Source organism: Aethina tumida, chromosome 5 (genome assembly GCF_024364675.1).
Source record: "Aethina tumida isolate Nest 87 chromosome 5, icAetTumi1.1, whole genome shotgun sequence".
NCBI classification, from domain to species: Eukaryota; Metazoa; Arthropoda; class Insecta; order Coleoptera; family Nitidulidae; genus Aethina; species Aethina tumida.
Window position 1 is genome coordinate 17,184,997 of NC_065439.1, and position 18,854 is coordinate 17,203,850.

Below are 18,854 nucleotides of genomic sequence, written 5' to 3' on the forward strand. Positions count from 1 at the left end.
AAAAAAATCTGTAGATTTAAAACAAACGAGTTCTTTATATATATATATATTGATACATTAGAAAAATATTTTATTTGGTTAAAAGTTTATGTTGATATAGGCAACCCACATTACGCAAATATTTACGAAATCTATCATTAATTTCACTCAAAAATTCAATATTTTCGAAAGTTAATTTGCAAAATAATTATTATTAATAAACTTTAAGAGCATTTATTTATGATTTGGACTGAACGCACGTCCAGATGAATCATCCGACTTTTACGAAGATCTGTCAAAAGTACCGTAAAAACGTCAACTCCCCGTAATAATAATTTTTTCAAATTAGACTTGTGTTTTGTGTTAGCACTTAGTTTTAACGATGGCAGATCCAAAATACGCCGACTTACCCGGAATTGTATGTACTTTCAATAAATTATCCTTTAATTATGTGTAGAAATATGTAAAATTGATCATGTATATTTTGCCATCAATACATCACACCGTTCATTTGTTTTTTTAGGCTCTTGATGAGCCAGACGTATATGAAACCACGGATCTACCAGAATCCGAGCAAGTTGTCGATTTTTATGAAGAAGAGAACGAGTCCGTAGAGCGGATTCACATTGATGCCACCGAAGCCTACAACAAATTCAGGGGCAAATTCTTGAACGCCAACGACGTCGATTTCTCCAACCGTATTTCGAGACGTCGTCGTACCGGGTATAATGCCGAGTCGGGAAACTGGGAACTCATTGGTGATGGTGATAAAGAAACACCCATCCAAAAATATCAAAGATTGCAGTGTGAAATGAAAGAACTGCTCGAAGAAGTGAACAAAATACAAGACTCTAAGGACAAGGATAACACTTCTTGTCTTGTGTCTTCAGATCAAGTGGAGCAGTCATTGAAGAAACTGGCCGACTTGAAACTAGAAGATGCTCTTGGTGCTGAAGTGATGGCTAAAATTGCTGACCCACAAGGCACTCAAATTCAGTAAGTGTAACTATTTTCAATTTGAGTTTTGTGTGTAAAATAGTATTTTTAGGAAATTGTTGGCCCAATTGGAGCAATTTAAGGCAAACATTAAGGAGAAGCCTGAAGCTCAGGCAGAAGCTGATAGTTCTGGTGTTGTGTATCAGTTCAGTTATAGGCCAGAGCAAGCCAAGCTAGCACAAACAGCCAGAGTTGCAGAATTGGAAAGTAGGCTAAACAGGTTGGAGAATGTTTTAGGTTCTTCTAGTGATAAACTGGCCAGATTAACATCTGCCACTTCTAAAGGTAAACTTCTTAGTTTGGGAATTTGGGTGTTTTAAATTGAGAACATTTTTAGGAAGTTTATTGGAAACTGCCCAGCATTTGTCAGCAACTGCTAGTCTATTGGATTCAGCACAGTTGGACCATATTGAGGGTCGATTATCAGCTTTATCTCAAAAGCTTGATGCTATTGCTGAAAAAAAGAAAGCTCTACAGCAAGATGAAGAAAAGGATAAAATGGTACTAACTGCAGTTTATTAAAAGGTTAATATTGCTAATGCTTGTTTGTAGATATTAGAATTGTATGAACTGGTAAAAAATAGCGAGTCTGTTACGAAACTGATACCACAAACGATTGAACGTCTTAAAGCTTTGGAAGCTCTTCATAATAAAGGTATCAAAAATAATATACAGATGTTGACTCTTGCTAACACATGTTTTTTAGCTACTGATTTTATTACAACTTTGTCCCAAATTGAAATGGCCCAGTCAGAAATTTCGTCGAATCTTCAAAACAATAAGACGTTGCTTCAAGGCGTACAGGAGAGTTTTGCAGTGAATTTAAATGAAATCAATCAAACAGTTATTAGTTTAGACGCTAGAATTAAAGCCCTAAAGAAAAAGTAAATTAAATATTAGGATATATTTATGTTTTTATTGAATAATTCTAATCTATATTAATTTATTACTAGAACACTTACTAAATATTATATTACTTTGTTTACACCAGCATATACAAAATAAAGCTTTTTTATTTACCCCTAAGTGTTTAGTTGATTACATTTGTGTTCTAACTATACTTGTAGTACTTTCTAATGTCGCCCAATTTTTAGGGGGCACTAGGTGATAAACATAAAACAAATTTACTTTAAAATAATTTATTACAAAAAAGACATTCGTAAAAAATGAAATTCTAATTTGAATGAGTGATTTGAAACGTTGCTATATTAGTGGCACAGCCTGGACAAGTATGCAATCTATCATGTACAAATATATCACAATCTATGCAAAAAATTTGATTACAATTTGTACAAGAATAGACCTGTTTGTCTGCCTCCGTGAACGGTTTTTGACAAGCGAAACAGATCGAAGCTTGGTTATCAAAATTGATTTCGGTATATCCCGCGGCAGGGAACAAGTGATGGTATGATCTGGCCAAGTGAGGGGCTGAAACTAAAGTTAACCCACATGCCCTGCATTCTACTGGTAGTTCACAGTATTTGCTATAACATTGAGGACAGTAATATCCTCCTGTTGACAGCTTACTACCTTCATCTGTACTATCCACATGACTAAAAAATCAATTAATTTAAAACTTGCCAAGCTGTTAAAAAAGATAACTTACCACATGCACATAGTGAGAGGTTCTTCTTTTCCATCACTTTCAATTTGATGTGGGAATCCCATTTTTATCAAGCTAGATTCTAGACACATGGCTGCTGGTGGTGGTTCAATTTGTTGAAACAGTAATTCTTTATAATGGCAATCATCCAGTATTACATTGTAAGTGCCACCAGTCTGGTTAGCTAATTGTCTACAGATGTGAACCTCAGCAGCAAGACCAATTACTGAACATCTCACACCTTCAGTTTTTAAGCTCTGCAATTATATATTTTACTAAAATTTCATAAATTGGTAAGAAACCTTACCTCAATAGTTGTGTTTATGTCACTAGGATCACAAGTTGTTAAGCTACCCATGATTATCAGTATTTCTCTACTGGCATGTGATGGTAACAATTTCAAAGAAGATAGAGCCATTTCCAAACCATTTTGCAATGATGGTTCTCCCACTAAAGATGTCCTATTTAGAGCATTTAGTTGTTTGATGTGTTTACTAGAATTCCCAGCCAAATCACTTATCTTCTCAGCACGTTTGTTATGCATTATTATCAACCCCATTTGACTTATGGGATTCTGATCAAAAAACTCTTCTATAAATCCAGACATGATCTAAAATAAAACATACATTATTTTGTGCTTTACCCAAATAATTATGAAATTACCTTTATCGTGCATAGAAGTCTTGTGGGTTTCAAATCTTGACTTGACATGGAATCAGAACAATCCAATAAAATATACAAGTGTCTCATCATTCCCAGTTTGGTATTTCCCTTTTTTTGGACCTGCCTTTTTCTCTTGGCCCTTTGTATAATATCCGCCACAGAAGCCTCCAAGAATCCATCGTCGTCTTCTTTTATTGCTTCCCTAAAATTGTAACAGGTTAAGTTGAAGGATTTTTGGGAATACTATCTTAATTTACCAGGTCTTTTCGTAGCCGGTCTCCCATCGATACTCCTTGGGATCCTCTTCGTCTACCATTGTTGATTTGTATAGTTGCTTTTATTGTTTATTGAGAAAAAATCGGTGTTGACAACGGATGTTTGTGTGTATTAATTTTAGGTTAGGCAAAAATTAATAAAGGTGACAGTTCTACTGTCACCTCGATGGTTGTCAGGTAAATTTGTTTATAATCAATTCTAGACTGTTTTAATTGTTCAACTTTCTGTCAGTTTGTGATTTTTGGAGCTGCTTACAGTTGATTTCAATTTTTGGCAACAAGAAGGTTAACAGTTGCTTGCCAAATGCCAATGTATAATATTTTAGGTAATATATTTAAATTTTTTTATTAATAATAAAAGTAATTTATAAAAACATCCCTTAAAGTAAATAAATTGATAATTTAGTAATCTTTAAATTCCCGCGCTCCATTGGCGTTCCCTTCGTCCTTTTCTGACTTTTTTGTAATGTCTATTTCCGTCTTTGTTTGAATATGAACAATGTTCCAAACATAAAAGTGCAAAAGCGAATTAATTACCAACATTTATATTTGCATTCTATTGACAAGGTCAAAAATCTCAGAAAATTTTCTTTGTTTTTTGCAAAACTTTATTTCGTTTATTTTAATTTTAAAATAACTCAGAAAATAAGTTAGACATCACAATATTAGCGTGTCGAATGTTCCCGCCATGTCATAGTTCCGTTAATCGACGTGGCAGCACAATCGATATGTTTGGAACGCTTGTGGTGAAACTTATATTAAAAAACGTGATTTAAGGTAAATTATTACGTTTAAATTACATAACTAGTGTCAACTGAATCAGCTATGAGTATGTTTTGAAGAGACACAATTTTTTTTTAAATATTTTTTTGAGAATATGTTCGGTATGCACTGCTTTATGTAGGTTTTGAAGATCAGCCATTTTGCTTGTCCGAAATATCCTTAATCTCGGTAGTTCTAATACCGAAAATATGACTTTTCTCCCGCCGAGAACAATAATTTTGAAAACTTATTCCAAATATCTTTATTTACTAAAACAAATTAGATATTTCCATAATTTAACCGTTTGCAGATTATTTGAGGAAAATGAGCATGGAAGTTGACAATTCTGACTTGCCTCCAGAAGCACAGCCAATCAAAAGTCAAGATTCCGGCGAAACATCAACCGAATCCACGGATGATGCCGATATCGGCGAAAAACTAACCTCCACATCCGACAATTTAGAAAAAAATGATACAGAAGAGCAGGCACCTGTCAAGGAAGAACTTAAAAAGTCTCCTAAACACAAGAGTGTTGACGAGCCCGCCGAAGACAATTCCAAACCGGACAAATCCGACGAAACGGAAGAGAAACCGGAGAATGAAATTGTCAAGAAATCAGATGACACTGAGGAGTCCAAACCTGAGGAACTCCCAATACAAAAAGACAATGCTTTAATTCAAGGTAACAACATTCAATTTATTTTAGGTTATATTATTGCAATCGCTTTTTTAGCCGCGCAAGACGAGATCAAAAGCCTGGATCTGTTTGTATGTGGTAAATGTCATCATGTGTCTCACTTTCTGGAGGAGTTCCAAGAGCACAAAAGTGGCTTGTGCTCAAAGACACAGGTTTGCAGTGATAATCCTCCTGCTAAGATCTGGGCGTTTTGCTTGTGGAAAGCCAAACAAACTAAGGATGAGCCCAGTGATAAACCTCGATCATCATGGAACATATATGAAACTTGGTGCAAGATGCCTGCTTCAGAACGGGAGGTGTGGCAAAAGGCTGGAGAGGAACTTAAGAATGCCACTAATTTTGCAAATGCTAAAATATGTGAATCAAGAACTGTTGAAAAGGATCCATTGTCTCTGGATGATGGTAAGAGTTTATTTAGTGCTTGTTTTCACAGTTTTCATTGGTTATTTTATTTTAGACTCACAAGGAGTAATTAAGAAGGAAAATGATGTAGTTGTAGTGGGAAAGGTATGTAATTGTTCATATAATAAGATTGCAAAGGTTCTTGTTTGGTTAACTTTACTTAATTAAAATTAAATTAAATAAACTATAACATGTATTATGTATTTCTTTAGAATGGAGACACAAACAGAGCCTTTAAAATAGTTAAAGAAAGTATCAAACAAGAGTGCACTGTAGAAAAGATCGTACAAAAACGTTTCAATCCTCGACGAAAAACATTTGAATATCAGGTCAAGTGGGCAAATTATGACAGGTATGTATCAAACTGATCATTGTATTTTAAATTAATTATATAATTGCACAGCTCGGAGAACACTTGGGAGCCGCCAACAAATCTAGAACGCTGTAAAACGATGCTTGAAGAATTTGAAGAAATGTGGAAAAAACAAAAAGCTGAACAAAAGTTGAATGGTACACCAAAAGGAAGAGGCAGACCTAGACTATCAGCTTCCACACCCAAACAGTATGTTGCAGCAGTTTCACCTGCTAATATGATTCAAAGCACTGACTCAGCAGGAGGGTATGTTAATTTTTGATTACACAGTTATGATTTAATTACTAATTTGTGTTTTGCAGTCGTCCTCAGCGTGCTAGTAAACAGAAGGCGTTAAACCAAGTGAAATCCTGGTGTGGTAACATTTCAGATACCGACGAAGGAAACGGTAAACGTCCTTACGACGATGATGATAGCGACGATTCCTTCGAAAAGAAAATGAAACTGGAAGACTACTCAGACAGCGACGATGAGAAACCAAAATACTTTAGAAAGACACCCAAAACTACAACGACGACCACAACCGCCACAATCGTTAACAACGGAGCTGGTGGAAAGTTGCCCCACAATGTCTTTATACCCGACGCCAACGGAGTTGTAAGAATTAACCAGAAACAGTTGCCGTCATTGAGCACCGGCGTTTATATTATGTCCAAGACCGCGGGCATAATAAAATTAGATTCAACCACGTCTAAAGTAGCCACAAGTGGTGGCCAGACAATCGTAAAAGTTGGTCCGAAAATCGGCCAGACACAAGTAAAGGTCATCAAACAAGAAGGACCGTCCGCTACAAGCAAACTGGTACAAAATTCCCCGAAAGTGCCGACTAAAACGTACAAACCCGTAATCACCAAAATCAAACGTGCAGAACCAGACAAGTCCAGGGTTGCGTCAAAAGCGAAAGATGACCTGAAGTCGTTGATGTCGCAACCCACCGACGACGACTCCGACGATGGCATACCTGAGCTAGAATTCCCCACAGATTTACCGCTTCCAGAGCCGGAAAGTCCACCGGGCGACTTTGTTCTGGATCCTGAGACAGGCAAAATTGCCGGCAAGGAATATCCGGAACACGAGGAGAAACCGGTGGTTGTGAGCGAGATTCCGTCGAAAACTTCCATTGAAACGTCGTCGCTGGAGAATATCGTCAAGCTGGCGGCCGCCGATATAACCGAAGAGGACCTGAAGACGGACACGCCGATAATTAATCAGTTGGCGACGCCCGTTACACTCGTTGATACCGTTCCCATGAGCAAAGCGGATCAAGGTAAGAAGTAAACTGATCAGTGTTTATCCATTTTTTAATTCGTATTTTCCAGTGGGATCAATACAGGCCACCATAGTGGAAACTGAAAGTGACAACTCAATTTTGAATAAGGCTCTCACCAACTCAAATATATTGCAAAAGACACTTGTCTCTCGACCTAAGCCTCAAATTCAAAATCGAATTCTCAACCACTCAATCGGCCAGCAGCGTACGCCCCAAATGATGCGCAATTCCCCGATGGCAATGCGTCAGAATCAGGCCCATATGGCGAGAACGAAGCAAATTCCGCCACAACCCAAGTACAATATATCTTCCACAGTTAAAGTGGGCAATGCTAGCGCCCGCAATGTATATTCCAAAAACACCACATTGGGCGATAACACACCTAGGAGCAAAGTGGAGCAACACACAGTGTACAGGTATAAAGCAGAGCATTCAACATCTCAAATATCATCCAATTGGAGTCAGATTGTTTTATTTATCACGCTTTAATACAAATGCTGTGCGTTATTGATAAATTAATTTCTTAGGAATGTCGGTGGGATGATGTCGAGGCAACAGCAACAATCGTCGAGGTTGGCGCAGAGCGCAGCCAACATGAATGTGTACAAAACGTCGGTGCGCAAAGAGGTACCGGCACAAACGTCGCGCCCCAAGGCGGTGATAAGCATGCCGTCTTTGATAGGAGACGACGAACCGACGGCGGCAGTGCAGAGTACGAGTGCAGCCGCATTGGCCACTATTTCGCAGCCACCCGCACCCACACCTTCCACATCGGCAGCGGCCAAGGCACCCGCTGCATCCAACGAGACCGATTTGTCGGCTCTGACGTTGGAAGAGGGTGAAGGACCGATGTTTATCACGGGAGATGATGGAACCGTCTATCAAATAGCCGGTAAGTTTTCCTTATGCATATAAAAAAATAGGCACTGATTTAATTATCAATTATAGGTCGAAACGAGGAGGGTCAGACGATACTGATAACGCAAGGCAGCGACGGTCAGCAGCAGTGTCTGTTGGTGACGAACGACATAACTGAGGAGGATGCAGCCGCTTCGGCAGATGAAGAGGCGGCGATGGAATTGGAAGAGGCTCCAAAGGTGGTACCTCAGCAGGAAACCGAGGTGACGGATCCCTTATCCGTTAAGACTGAAGAAGAATCGGCAGAGGCCGATGCGGGCGACTCGGCTGTTCAAGTAGTGGCGCAGTTGGTGCGAGCTTTGCCGCCCAGTCCCGGTATGCAATCTTTATCAATATAAAATATTTTATTTTATGATTTGTTCCTTTAAACTGTTATTTATTGTTACAGTAGTTATGAATTTAGATGTTGAGTTGTGTTTAAAAATTAAATTTGTTTTCGATATAAAATTGTTATTATTTAAATTAAACCAACTAACTTTTAATTTATTTTCAGGTGGTACTCACAAAGTAGTAGTAATGTTGCCTGATGGAAACCTCGTGGAGACCGAAGTTTCCCCAGAGGAGTATGCAAGTTTGGAGTTAGAATAATTTTAAGGTTTTCTGTGTTGTACGTTTTGTTAAAGTGTAACTGTAAGATATTAGAACTAATTGTATCTCAATTGAAATGTGTACAAAGAGCATTTAAAATATTTATTTCTCTTGACCTTTGACTTTGCAATTTTAAGATCGCATCTTATATTAAATTTATGGTTACAATTATGGTAGAATTGTAAAGATGTAATATAGTTTTCATAAACATAATGTAAATATTTATATTCATCTACATTTTTGGTAGATATGTAGGAAATCCTTGATGTAGTATTTTCATAATTAATTGAACATGAAAAATACGATTCGGGTTTTATGTTTTGGATATATAAAAATTAAAGTTTTTACTATTAATTTTATAACTAAATTGTTTCTTTTGATACCTCCCATAATCTTATAATTTACACACTCTAATGAGAACTTGTAAACTTACTACTTATACATTACATAAGTAGTGTTCTCAGAAGAAGCGCCATCTAATTGTAAGAAATTCTAGTTTATACTGTTGTATTAGAACCCTGTAAAAATAAAGTTATCTAATAATAAATCGTTTTATATTATTTAATACTAAACATATTCAATACTTTACTAATTAACTCTGGTTTTAACAAATAAATATGTGTACTAATTTGATATGAATACCATCCACAATATAAAAATTACAAGGACTTATTAACGGAATAAAACAAATCAAAACGTTTAATCTAATCTTTCAACGTGAAATATATCCTGTGATCATTTTCAAAATAAGCGTTATCAAAACAGCTTATCAGTTTCTGTCTCTTGTCAGTATTATCGCCATATAACTATCCGATAGATGTCGTCTATCCTAGCTTAGGAAAAGTCTATTGTTTGTTTACTTGGTTAAGAGGTCTGTGACAGTTAAAAATTCGTAATCGCATTTATAATAATCGTATAATGTAACAAAAGCATTTTCTGCTGTAGCAACGAAAAACCACCTACGTATCAACAACAATACAGGTACGTCATTAAATATTTAATCTGTTCGAGGATATCTAGATTTTGTGGATCTGTACTCGTTATTTTAATTGTTTTAATCTTATCAATTTGCATAAACTTATCTTACTTAGTTTTAATTTGTAAATTTTAATAATCTCCAGCGGCAAAGTCGGTATCATGGGACTGGCCACTGCTTGGAAAGTGATATCGAGAAGAAAATTTCTCAGTCCTGAACAAACACAGGTGACACAACTGGCGAGGGTGCTCACGACCTTGGATCTCACGGCTTTGGGGGTTGGCAGTACTCTAGGTGTGGGGGTGTATGTTCTGGCTGGACAGGTGGCAAGGAATACTGCGGGGCCTGCTGTGATCCTTTCATTTTTAATTGCTGCCATTGCTTCACTTTTTGCTGGTGAGTTTAATAAATTACATTTGCTTTTCTTATCAGTTATATTTACTTTTAAGTTATTTAATTGGGTTAAGGTACACAATTTCAGATAATGTTAAGTAATAAAATAAACAAAAGAGTAAAACTAACTACAGTTGCAGTGCTATTTGCTACAATTCTGTTAGATAAGAATTTTAATGTTGATCATGCTCTAAATTGTTGGTTATTTGAGAATTCTTGTTATTGTTTAAAAGTAAACAAGAACTAAAATGGTTTACATAATCTTTATGCAATTATTATCTTATTGGTGCAGTTATGGGTCAGCTAATATTGAATAATTGTATATATGATAATACACAATAAGGAAATTAATTATGGGATATATTTCATTGTTCAATTAAAATTTGTATTTTAATCTTAATTAACCTTTCTTCAATATAATGTATAATCTTTTTTAAACATTTTTTAAATACTAAGTACATATTTTTTAAAAACTAAATACTAAAACTGAATATATTTAATTTATGTAATATTTCAAATGACTTAAGATAACAGGTACTTTAAGATATTACAATATTAATTTCTTGATTATTTATTTATGTACTTATAGACAAAATTTCACGTTTTTTGTCAAAAACCATGGTAAGAAAATTGAAGAAATCATACTAGCACATTTTTTTTAGAAAATCTAATGATATCACTGAAATGAGAACCTCCTGAAATGGATATATATATATATATATATATATATATATATATATATATCAAATTTTTCTTTAGGAATTTATTTTTTTAATCAAGTAGTCTATAGAATAAATGTTTAAAATAGCACAAACTATTTCATTTAAATAAATTTATAAACTGTGGGAGCAAGAAATGATTTTAATTGAATAAGCTAACAATAAAATTGTGAAAATTGGGATACTGAAATTATTTACTTTTGAAAAAATACTCAAGTCGGCAAAGGTTAAAAAGGCATAAAATTTGGAGTTTATACAGCTGTAACTAGAAATGAATTAACTACTGATGCATACACAATTTACTTATCTTTCTAACGAAATAATCACTGTAATCAGACTTACCATTAGCTCTAAATCGTAAAATGACAAATCAAAAAATACAAACATATATATTTTATATAGCAACAAGCTGACCCGGCAAACGTTGTTTTGTTATTATTATTATTGTTACAACAAACATGATTCATGGTCCATGTGGTACTCTTAATAGTTCATCGCCTTGCATGGCAAATGGAAAATGTACTAAAAATTTCCCTAAAGATTTTACCAATGATACGGTCACAAATGTCCCATACCCAATATATCGTCGAAGAAATCCTGATAATGGTTGATCGTAAAAGGTTAAAAATATGTATTTTTGTATGTTGTATCATAAAAAAATAGAAACTAAAAATTTTGTCTAAAAAATAACATTTAGGGGGATGAAAAATAGACGTTGGCCGATTCTCAGACGTACTCAATACGCTCACAAAATTTCATGAGAATCGGTCAAGCCGTTTCGGAGGAGTATGGGAACGAAAACTGTGACACGAGAATTTTATATATAAGATTATAACTTGACTTGAACTAACTTACTTTGAACAAAGTTTCATTTCCTGTTTCGTCGGTAGTGACATCAACTGTACTGTTTTGAATTTATATTTTTGAATTTTTTATTTTTTTAACTCATAATGTTTACGGATTAATATTCTATCTAGATTGCCTGTAAAGCCCCTAATTTTAGGCATTTTTAGCATTCACGTTCACCACTCTATATACATCTACCATTAGTACTCTCAAATTTTATACAGGGTATTCGCATTTTCGTTTAATTTTATGCATTTTAAAACAGCAATAGTTATGTTATTATAATTATAATTATAATTATAACAATCATTTTATTTTCAATGGAACACATTGTATATTATAGCATAATTTAATTGTTTTTCATTGGAAATAACAGGTGGCAAGGAATACTGTGGGGCCTGATGTGATCCTTTCATTTTTTTTCATTGAAAATAACAATGTTATTGATTGTTAGCAAAGTTGAAAAACCAGTATTATTCATACATAGATTTTATATTTAATTTTGTAATTTTAATTAATTAATTCAATATACAGTAGTAGATAACGTCATAAATATACATTATTGCAGAACAATAGAAAATATGTTATCAAATTTCTTGTAAAATATTTTATCTTGATACTGTGATTCATTTCTCGTAAATATGATTAATTATTTTTCCACCCATTCAAACAAGAAACTTATTTTGTTTAAGGTTTGTGCTATGCAGAATTTGGAGCCAGAGCACCGAGGGCGGGATCTGCCTACATTTACACATATGTCTGCATCGGAGAATTTGTGGCGTTCGTTATTGGCTGGAACTTGATACTTGAATATGTGATAGGTACTTCATTTATAATAGTATCGTCAAATAATTCATCATTGATAACCATCTTTATCTGAATTAATTTAGATTATATTCATTTTATTGCTGATTTTATTTGTTTGGGATTTTTTAAGTAATGATATTTAGCCAGAGATGAATCATTACATATTATCTGTATTAATGCGAGTAGTTTTATATTTTAATTTTATCTGGCAGCCATGTGCATACACATGTTTTATTAATATGTTTTTTAGGGTCTGCGAGTGTGGCTCGCGGATTGAGCAGTTACTTGGACACAATGATAAACGACACGATGCGAAACACGTTCATTGACATCGCACCAATCAACGTCAGCTTCTTGGCTGAATATTTCGACTTTTTTGCCTTCGGCATATCGGTACTTTTGGCTATCGCTCTAGCTTTCGGCATGAAAGAGAGCAGCATGATGAACAACGTGGTCACGCTCATCAATATTGGGGTGGTTGTTTTTACTGTGATAGTCGGTTCGACTAAGGCCGACACTAGTAATTGGGACATACAACCCAATGCAACCAACACGACCGCCGACGTGGGTGAAGGCGGCTTCTTTCCTTTCGGGGTTGAGGGTATGATAAAAGGGGCGGCGACTTGCTTTTACGGATTCATTGGGTTCGATTGCATCGCCACCACGGGCGAGGAAGTCAAGAATCCGAAAAGGGCCATTCCCATTTCCATTATAGTCTCGCTTTTTATTATATTCCTGTCGTATTTCGGCATTTCTACAGTTGTTACTTTGATGGTTCCTTATTACGCTCAGGTTTGTGATTTTCTAACAACAAAAAGATGGGAGAATATAGTCAATTTATTGTTGTAGGATATTAACGAGTCGATTCCCCATGCATTTGAAGTAGTCGGTTACGATTGGGCCAAGTGGGTCGTATCTATTGGTGCTATTTTCGGATTGTGTGCTAGGTATGTTGACAAATTAAATTCTGGGTGTTTTTATTGATTTTATTTTTTCAGTTTGTTCGGTGCTATGTTTCCTTTACCCAGAATCATCTATGCCATGGCTTCTGATTCTCTCATTTTCAAATTCCTGGGCAAAGTCAGCGATAGATTCGGTGCTCCGGTTACGGGAACGATTTTGTCAGGATTATTAACAGGTATTGTTTGAGGTAATTTCCAAAACAGGATCACAATATTCGACTTCGGCTTTTGAACCTTGTTGATAGCATTTTTGAGTTGGTTGAAGTTAAATGCATGTCATTTTTACTTTCCAGGAGTGATGGCTGGATTGTTTGATGTTAACCAACTGGTAAATATGATGTCCATAGGAACATTAATGGCTTACACTATTGTAGCTGCTAGTGTATTACTTTTAAGGTAATTAGGTCACATTTTACAGCACTTAAACTATAAATTAATTTATACATTTTATCTTTTCCTTTTAAAAAAATATCGATGTATATATATTTTTCCTCATAGAAAAGTATATGTTCTTATCAAAACTGCAAACATTTTTATAGAAAGATCATTTTTAAATTAATTATGGCATATTTTAATTTTAAAAATATATATTTTTTTCAATTTGTAATGACATAAGAAAAATCTGTTATTATCATCAAAGTATTGATAACAGCATTGGCAAAATTAAATAATATCTTTATTTAACTTTTTCTTAATTTTTACTAACTAATAGTAATAAACCTATTGTTATTATCAATATTTTAAAAAAAGTTTAAATATTATAAAAAAAATCAAATTAAATTAATCTTAATTAAATTAATTCTGGTGAAAGATCCAAAATAAAATTTTAATGTGTATAGTTCTGATAGGAAAAATCTGTTATCAGTATTTTGAAAAGAGCATAAACATTGTTATAGAAGATTCACTTTCTTATTACTAAATTAATTCTGGCATTATTTAGTTTACAGTTTTCTGATTTTGATAATGTTTTAAAACTGGACATAATTAAAATTTTTAATATGAAAATTGTTTTTCTTCTAGGTAAAAATTTGTTATAATAATCAAAATATTAAAAAGACAATTTTTTATTATAAAATTATTTTAACATTTTTTTAAATTATAATACTTTAATAGAAAAAATGTTATTATTAAAGAACTATAAACATAGTAATAAAAATCATCTTCTCATCAATAAATTAATTCTTATATTCCTGAATTTTTATTATTTTAAAAATTTTGTTATTATAAATTTTAGGATATTAAATTCATTGTGGCATTTTTTAATTTTTTGGAAATATTTCGATTTTAAAAATGTTTCCAAACTATACAAATATATTAATGTAACTTAATTATATTTAATTGTTTATAAATCTATGTTATGTGATTGTGTTTTTTGTAAATATTTCGATTTTAAAAATGTTTCAAAACTGTACAAACATATTAATGTAACTTAATTATATTAAAATGTTTATAAATCTTTGTTATGTGATTGTGTCTTAGCTTTATTTGTGCTTGTGTATTGTTTAGATATGAAAGAAACGAGAAGGATCAGTACATTCCAGTACAGACCTCAGACGTGGAAGATGAAGTGTAAGTTGCATGCGGTGTTTGTTTGTGACTTCAATATTTGTACTCCTATTATTGTTGTTAAACTAACACCAACATCATTTTTAGATACACAGACTCTCGAATGAACACAAACACGGCGGATTCGGACATGTCCGAGTCACCAAACCCTTCCGACTTTACCGGAGGAGATGTCTTCCTCCAGTTGTTCAACTGTAAGAGAAACAACACGCCCACAGTGGTGTCGGAGAGAGTCGCGTCTGTTTTGGTGTTTCTATATTGTAAGTGGAGTTAAAACTAACGTATGTTCGATTAAATCGGGTTATTACAGGCATATTTTGTTTATTGATTGGACTGAGTGCCATTTATTTGGGCACGCCTTGTCTTGACGGAGAAATTTGGGCGATCACTTTAACTTCAACGGCCGTTGGTTTAGCGGTTATCTCCATCATTTTGTTGTGCTTCCAGCCAAAGTCTCGCGCCGAATTGTCCTTCAAAGTAAGTTTACAGTGAATTGTAAATTGCTTTTAATAACTCCGTTTAACTAGGTACCGTTTGTTCCTCTGATTCCGGCCCTGAGTATATTGGTGAACATTTATTTGATGCTGACGCTGGACCCGATGACGTGGATCAGATTTGGTGTCTGGATGGCTGTCGGTATGTATAATTAAAAATTGGTTTATGCTCATAATAATCAGTAAGAATAAATTGGTACTTATTCTTATAAATTTAAAGCATAAACTGGTGATAATTTTGTAAAATGTACATTTGCATGTTGTACATAAATCGTATGCACGTTTGCATTCTTTCTCCAGGCGTGCCGATCTATTATTTCTCGCTTAGCCACGAACCTGAATCGTCGAATGTGTTGCAAATATACCAGAAACATAAAACACTCAATGGGGTTGATAATTTAGCGTTTGAAATCGAGGAGATGAAGCAGACTCATTCTAATAAAAAGACAAGTAAAAAGAAAGCCGCGCCTCCGCCACCGCCCGTCGACTTTTCAGCGCAAACAGTGCTGAATTGTCTAGACGAAACAATAAAGGAGGCCGAGGACTCGCTCATACATAATTCCGTACAAAATGCTTCATGTGATCGTTCTGTGTCGTCCTTAAATATTGAATGTCCGCCTGACAATATAACCTTTGCTGAAGTACACCCTGAAAAATCTGAACTGTTTTATTCCCCTGGCCAAACTAGCTTGCCTAGCAGTGAAATGAACGAAGCTATTAATAAGGTTGCACGAGACAGTGGTGAATCAACTGAACCTGTTTTAATGTTGTTGGATAATGAGAATGATAAAGAAAAAGAAAATCAGGAACAATCGCAGGATGAATTACAGGATAATCAAGTACAGAAGGATTCAATTGTTGATACTGAAAACGTGACACTAGAGAAACCGAAATATCCTAACAAACCTACGGTGGCCCAGCTTCAAAATATTAAACTAAAACGTACCGATAGTAACGTTATTAAAGAAAAACCAGAAGAGAAACCAACATATTCTAATAAACCAACTGTCTCTCAATTACAGAACGTCGAACTACATCGTACTGGAAGTGACATTTACACTGGAGACAATCGCAAACCTCAGGTGCCAATACGTAACAATTCCGAAAAAACACAAAGAGACAAAGTTCACCCTAATAAACCTTCTGCGGAGCAGTTAGCAAATGTCAAGTTGAAACATGATAAGGAAACTGAAAGTGTTAAAAATGACAGCAATGAAAAATCTTATTCCAATAAACCATCTGCTCAACAATTAGCTGGTGTTAAATTAAAACCGACCGATGAAAACAATACCAAAGAGAAGGTAAGAGAAAAATCGAAATTTTCTAATAAACCATCTGCAGCTCAGTTGGCGAATGCACAGTTAAAACCAATAAAAACCGATGACGATTCGGATAAACCAACTAAAAAACCACAATTGTCTAACAAACCGTCAGCTGCTCAACTGGCGAATGCTAAGTTGAAACATGTCCAAAATGGTAACTTAGAAACTGAAAAACCAAATTATTCCAACAAACCTATAGCAGACCAGTTGGCGAATGCGATGCTGAAACCATTAAGTACTGAAGATAATTCAGGAAAACAACAATATAGTAATAAACCTTCTGCGGCACAGTTAGCCAACGCAAAATTAAAACCAATCAAATCAGAGGACCACTCAGATAAACCACAATTTTCTAATAAACCATCAGCAGCTCAGTTAGTCAATGCGAAATTGAAACCAGTCAAATCAGACAACTCAGAAACAGATACAGGCAAACCACAATATTCTAATAAACCATCTCCAGCTCAATTAGCCAATGCGAAATTGAAACCAGTCAAATCAGAGAACAACTCAGAAATGGATACAGACAAACCACAATATTCTAATAAACCGTCAGCAGCTCAGTTAGCCAATGCGAAATTGAAACCAGTCAAATCAGAGAACAATTCAGAAACGGATACAGGCAAACTACAATATTCTAATAAACCAGTTCTGGCTCAATTGGCTAATAAGTTAAAACCGGTAAAAGCTGAACATGCGGAAAAAGAAATTGAAAGTGTACGATATTCTAACAAGCCATCAACAGTTCAGTTGGCCAATGCGAAACTGAAACCAGTCAAATTCGACGATAAATCAAATAAAAAAATTAAATCAGAAACCCCGGACGCACCATCCGAACCTCAAGTAGCAAATATTAAATTGAAACCCACCAAGACTGAAAAAAATACTGATAAAGTTGACGATAATAGCCAATCAAATAACGAACTTGAAAAAGTAAAAATGAAATTAAAGCCGTCTCAAAGTTTTCGTGATAAGGAGAACGATGAAACTAAGCCTGTTCCTCCACCTCTACCCGGTGTTAACTGGAAACCAAAAAGATCTAGTAAAGTTGACAGTGAAACTCCTGATAGTCTTTGTGAGGCTCAAATGGTAAAAATGAATCTAAAACCGTCTCAAAGTTTACATAAATCGGAGAATGATGTAAGTGTTAACAAACCTGTTCCCCCACCTTTACCTAACGATAATTGGAAACCCAAAATTGAAAGTTCTACTAATGTCAATAAGCCTGTCCCACCCCCGTTTACAATAAGACCAACAGCCTCAGAGCTAAGTAACGTCACCCTAAAAAAAGTGAAAAAAGATTCATTTCTCAGAAATAAGAATACAGGAAAGTCAAAGGACACAGATGCAAATACGAACGGTGTGACGGAAGAGCCTAACATCACAAAGAACTCAGAAAAATTCAATGAATTTAGAAACACACTAACCAGAGCTTTAAGTATTCAACCACCTCCTAGTCCGGTGAACTCGCCACCCAAAAGCACCGATAAAGATTTAGTAAACGTCGAGCAACCACTAAGCGAAAACGTAAATTATGAACCCATTAACATCGAGGAAGCAAGGAAAAGACTATTAGCATTTCAACAAACGCCCAATCAATCTAATCATTCTGGACCTTAAGACTTTTATTTGTACACGCTGTCTCGTCCAGTGTTTTCCCATTAACCTTTTCAATGTTATGGTGATACTCGCTTTTTTATTTCAATACTCTGCTTGCACTCATTTTTACTACTGTTTTTTGTTTTGCATATTTTCACGTGAGGTGGTTCATTGACGCGCTTGCAAAATGACACACTTCAAGTGATGATTTTGTGAATGTTGGTTTTCGTTATTTGTTTGTTTACAGGTTTTTCTGTGTACGGATTGTATGGTCTGCCAAATAGTTATAGAAATTACAGAGATTACGAAAGGTTAGACTAGTTACTTTTTGACATGTTTCTATTTAGACAAATTTATTTATTTTATATATTATATATCTTTACACATATATGAGTTGTATATTATAAGAGAGTAAATATTTATTTATATAAAAATGTGTTTTATTTATTATACCAATAGTTTGAGTATAAAATTAGTTGACCAGCTATGCACTTAAAAATTAAACATCGACATCCCTTTTCTTTGATCCCTTCCAAGGGGTGTGTTATCCTTATGATATTTTTTGATGTTTTTAATTAAAAAAGTTTGTTTTGTGTAATAAACATTACATGTATGTATAACTGGAATGAAAAGTCAATTCGTCA

At 34.5% G+C, this 18,854-nt stretch overlaps 4 protein-coding genes across 6 annotated transcripts; 3 read left to right on the forward strand and 1 right to left on the reverse strand.

Annotated features, from left to right (window-relative positions):
* Nucleotides 1-246: 246 nt before the first annotated feature.
* LOC109601979 (dynactin subunit 2) lies at nt 247-2,001 on the forward strand. Its single transcript, XM_020018284.2, has 6 exons — nt 247-397; nt 503-975; nt 1,028-1,260; nt 1,313-1,476; nt 1,528-1,630; nt 1,682-2,001. Exons 1-6 carry the CDS (start codon nt 362-364, stop codon nt 1,861-1,863), a joined length of 1,191 nt encoding a protein of 396 aa, XP_019873843.1. The 5' UTR covers nt 247-361; the 3' UTR covers nt 1,864-2,001.
* A 97-nt stretch (nt 2,002-2,098) lies between these two features.
* On the reverse strand, nt 2,099-3,678 carry LOC109601980 (general transcription factor IIH subunit 2). Its single transcript, XM_020018285.2, has 5 exons — nt 3,499-3,678; nt 3,242-3,443; nt 2,886-3,188; nt 2,582-2,835; nt 2,099-2,528 (listed from the first exon to the last, which is right to left on the reverse strand). The coding sequence occupies exons 1-5, from the start codon at nt 3,555-3,557 to the stop codon at nt 2,150-2,152; spliced, it is 1,197 nt and encodes a 398-aa protein (XP_019873844.2). The 5' UTR covers nt 3,558-3,678; the 3' UTR covers nt 2,099-2,149.
* Nucleotides 3,679-3,751: 73 nt separating this feature from the next.
* On the forward strand, nt 3,752-8,893 carry LOC109601989 (uncharacterized). 2 transcript variants are annotated; one of them, XM_049967174.1, is made up of 11 exons: nt 3,752-3,842; nt 4,589-4,960; nt 5,012-5,377; nt 5,433-5,482; nt 5,590-5,729; nt 5,781-5,996; nt 6,053-7,017; nt 7,070-7,436; nt 7,548-7,912; nt 7,969-8,253; nt 8,432-8,893. In XM_049967174.1, the coding sequence occupies exons 1-11, from the start codon at nt 3,821-3,823 to the stop codon at nt 8,524-8,526; spliced, it is 3,243 nt and encodes a 1,080-aa protein (XP_049823131.1). In that variant the 5' UTR covers nt 3,752-3,820; the 3' UTR covers nt 8,527-8,893. The 2 variants fall into 2 exon arrangements, with proteins under 2 accessions (XP_049823131.1, XP_019873854.2); XM_020018295.2 differs by lacking the exon at nt 3,752-3,842 and adding an exon at nt 3,954-4,293.
* Nucleotides 8,894-9,369: 476 nt separating this feature from the next.
* LOC109601986 (cationic amino acid transporter 2) lies at nt 9,370-18,644 on the forward strand. 2 transcript variants are annotated; one of them, XM_020018292.2, is made up of 12 exons: nt 9,370-9,507; nt 9,648-9,898; nt 12,153-12,281; nt 12,518-13,059; nt 13,117-13,214; nt 13,266-13,405; nt 13,523-13,625; nt 14,736-14,798; nt 14,883-15,055; nt 15,106-15,272; nt 15,323-15,431; nt 18,458-18,644. In XM_020018292.2, exons 2-12 carry the CDS (start codon nt 9,664-9,666, stop codon nt 18,529-18,531), a joined length of 1,833 nt encoding a protein of 610 aa, XP_019873851.2. In that variant the 5' UTR covers nt 9,370-9,507; nt 9,648-9,663; the 3' UTR covers nt 18,532-18,644. The 2 variants fall into 2 exon arrangements, with proteins under 2 accessions (XP_019873851.2, XP_049823429.1); XM_049967472.1 differs by lacking the exon at nt 14,736-14,798.
* The last annotated feature ends 210 nt before the right edge of the window (nt 18,645-18,854 follow it).

Bases quoted from the DNA above. Each gene is read 5' to 3' on its own strand.
- LOC109601979 (XM_020018284.2), top strand. From the start codon at position 362: ATGGCAGATCCAAAATACGCCGACTTACCCGGAATT. The intron at 1,261-1,312 runs GTAAACTTCTTA...GAACATTTTTAG, and splicing joins AACATCTGCCACTTCTAAAG to GAAGTTTATTGGAAACTGCC. The intron at 1,631-1,681 runs GTATCAAAAATA...CATGTTTTTTAG, and splicing joins GGAAGCTCTTCATAATAAAG to CTACTGATTTTATTACAACT.
- LOC109601980 (XM_020018285.2), bottom strand. From the start codon at position 3,557: ATGGTAGACGAAGAGGATCCCAAGGAGTATCGATGGGAGACCGGCTAC. The intron at 3,444-3,498 runs GTAAATTAAGAT...TTACAATTTTAG, and splicing joins ACCGGCTACGAAAAGACCTG to GGAAGCAATAAAAGAAGACG. The intron at 2,529-2,581 runs GTAAGTTATCTT...TTGATTTTTTAG, and splicing joins CCTCTCACTATGTGCATGTG to TCATGTGGATAGTACAGATG.
- LOC109601989 (XM_049967174.1), top strand. From the start codon at position 3,821: ATGCCAATGTATAATATTTTAG. The intron at 4,961-5,011 runs GTAACAACATTC...TCGCTTTTTTAG, and splicing joins AGACAATGCTTTAATTCAAG to CCGCGCAAGACGAGATCAAA. The intron at 7,437-7,547 runs GTATAAAGCAGA...TTAATTTCTTAG, and splicing joins GAGCAACACACAGTGTACAG to GAATGTCGGTGGGATGATGT.
- LOC109601986 (XM_020018292.2), top strand. From the start codon at position 9,664: ATGGGACTGGCCACTGCTTGGAAAGTGATATCGAGAAGAAAATTTCTC. The intron at 14,799-14,882 runs GTAAGTTGCATG...CATCATTTTTAG, and splicing joins TCAGACGTGGAAGATGAAGT to ATACACAGACTCTCGAATGA. The intron at 15,432-18,457 runs GTATGTATAATT...GTTTGTTTACAG, and splicing joins TGGTGTCTGGATGGCTGTCG to GTTTTTCTGTGTACGGATTG.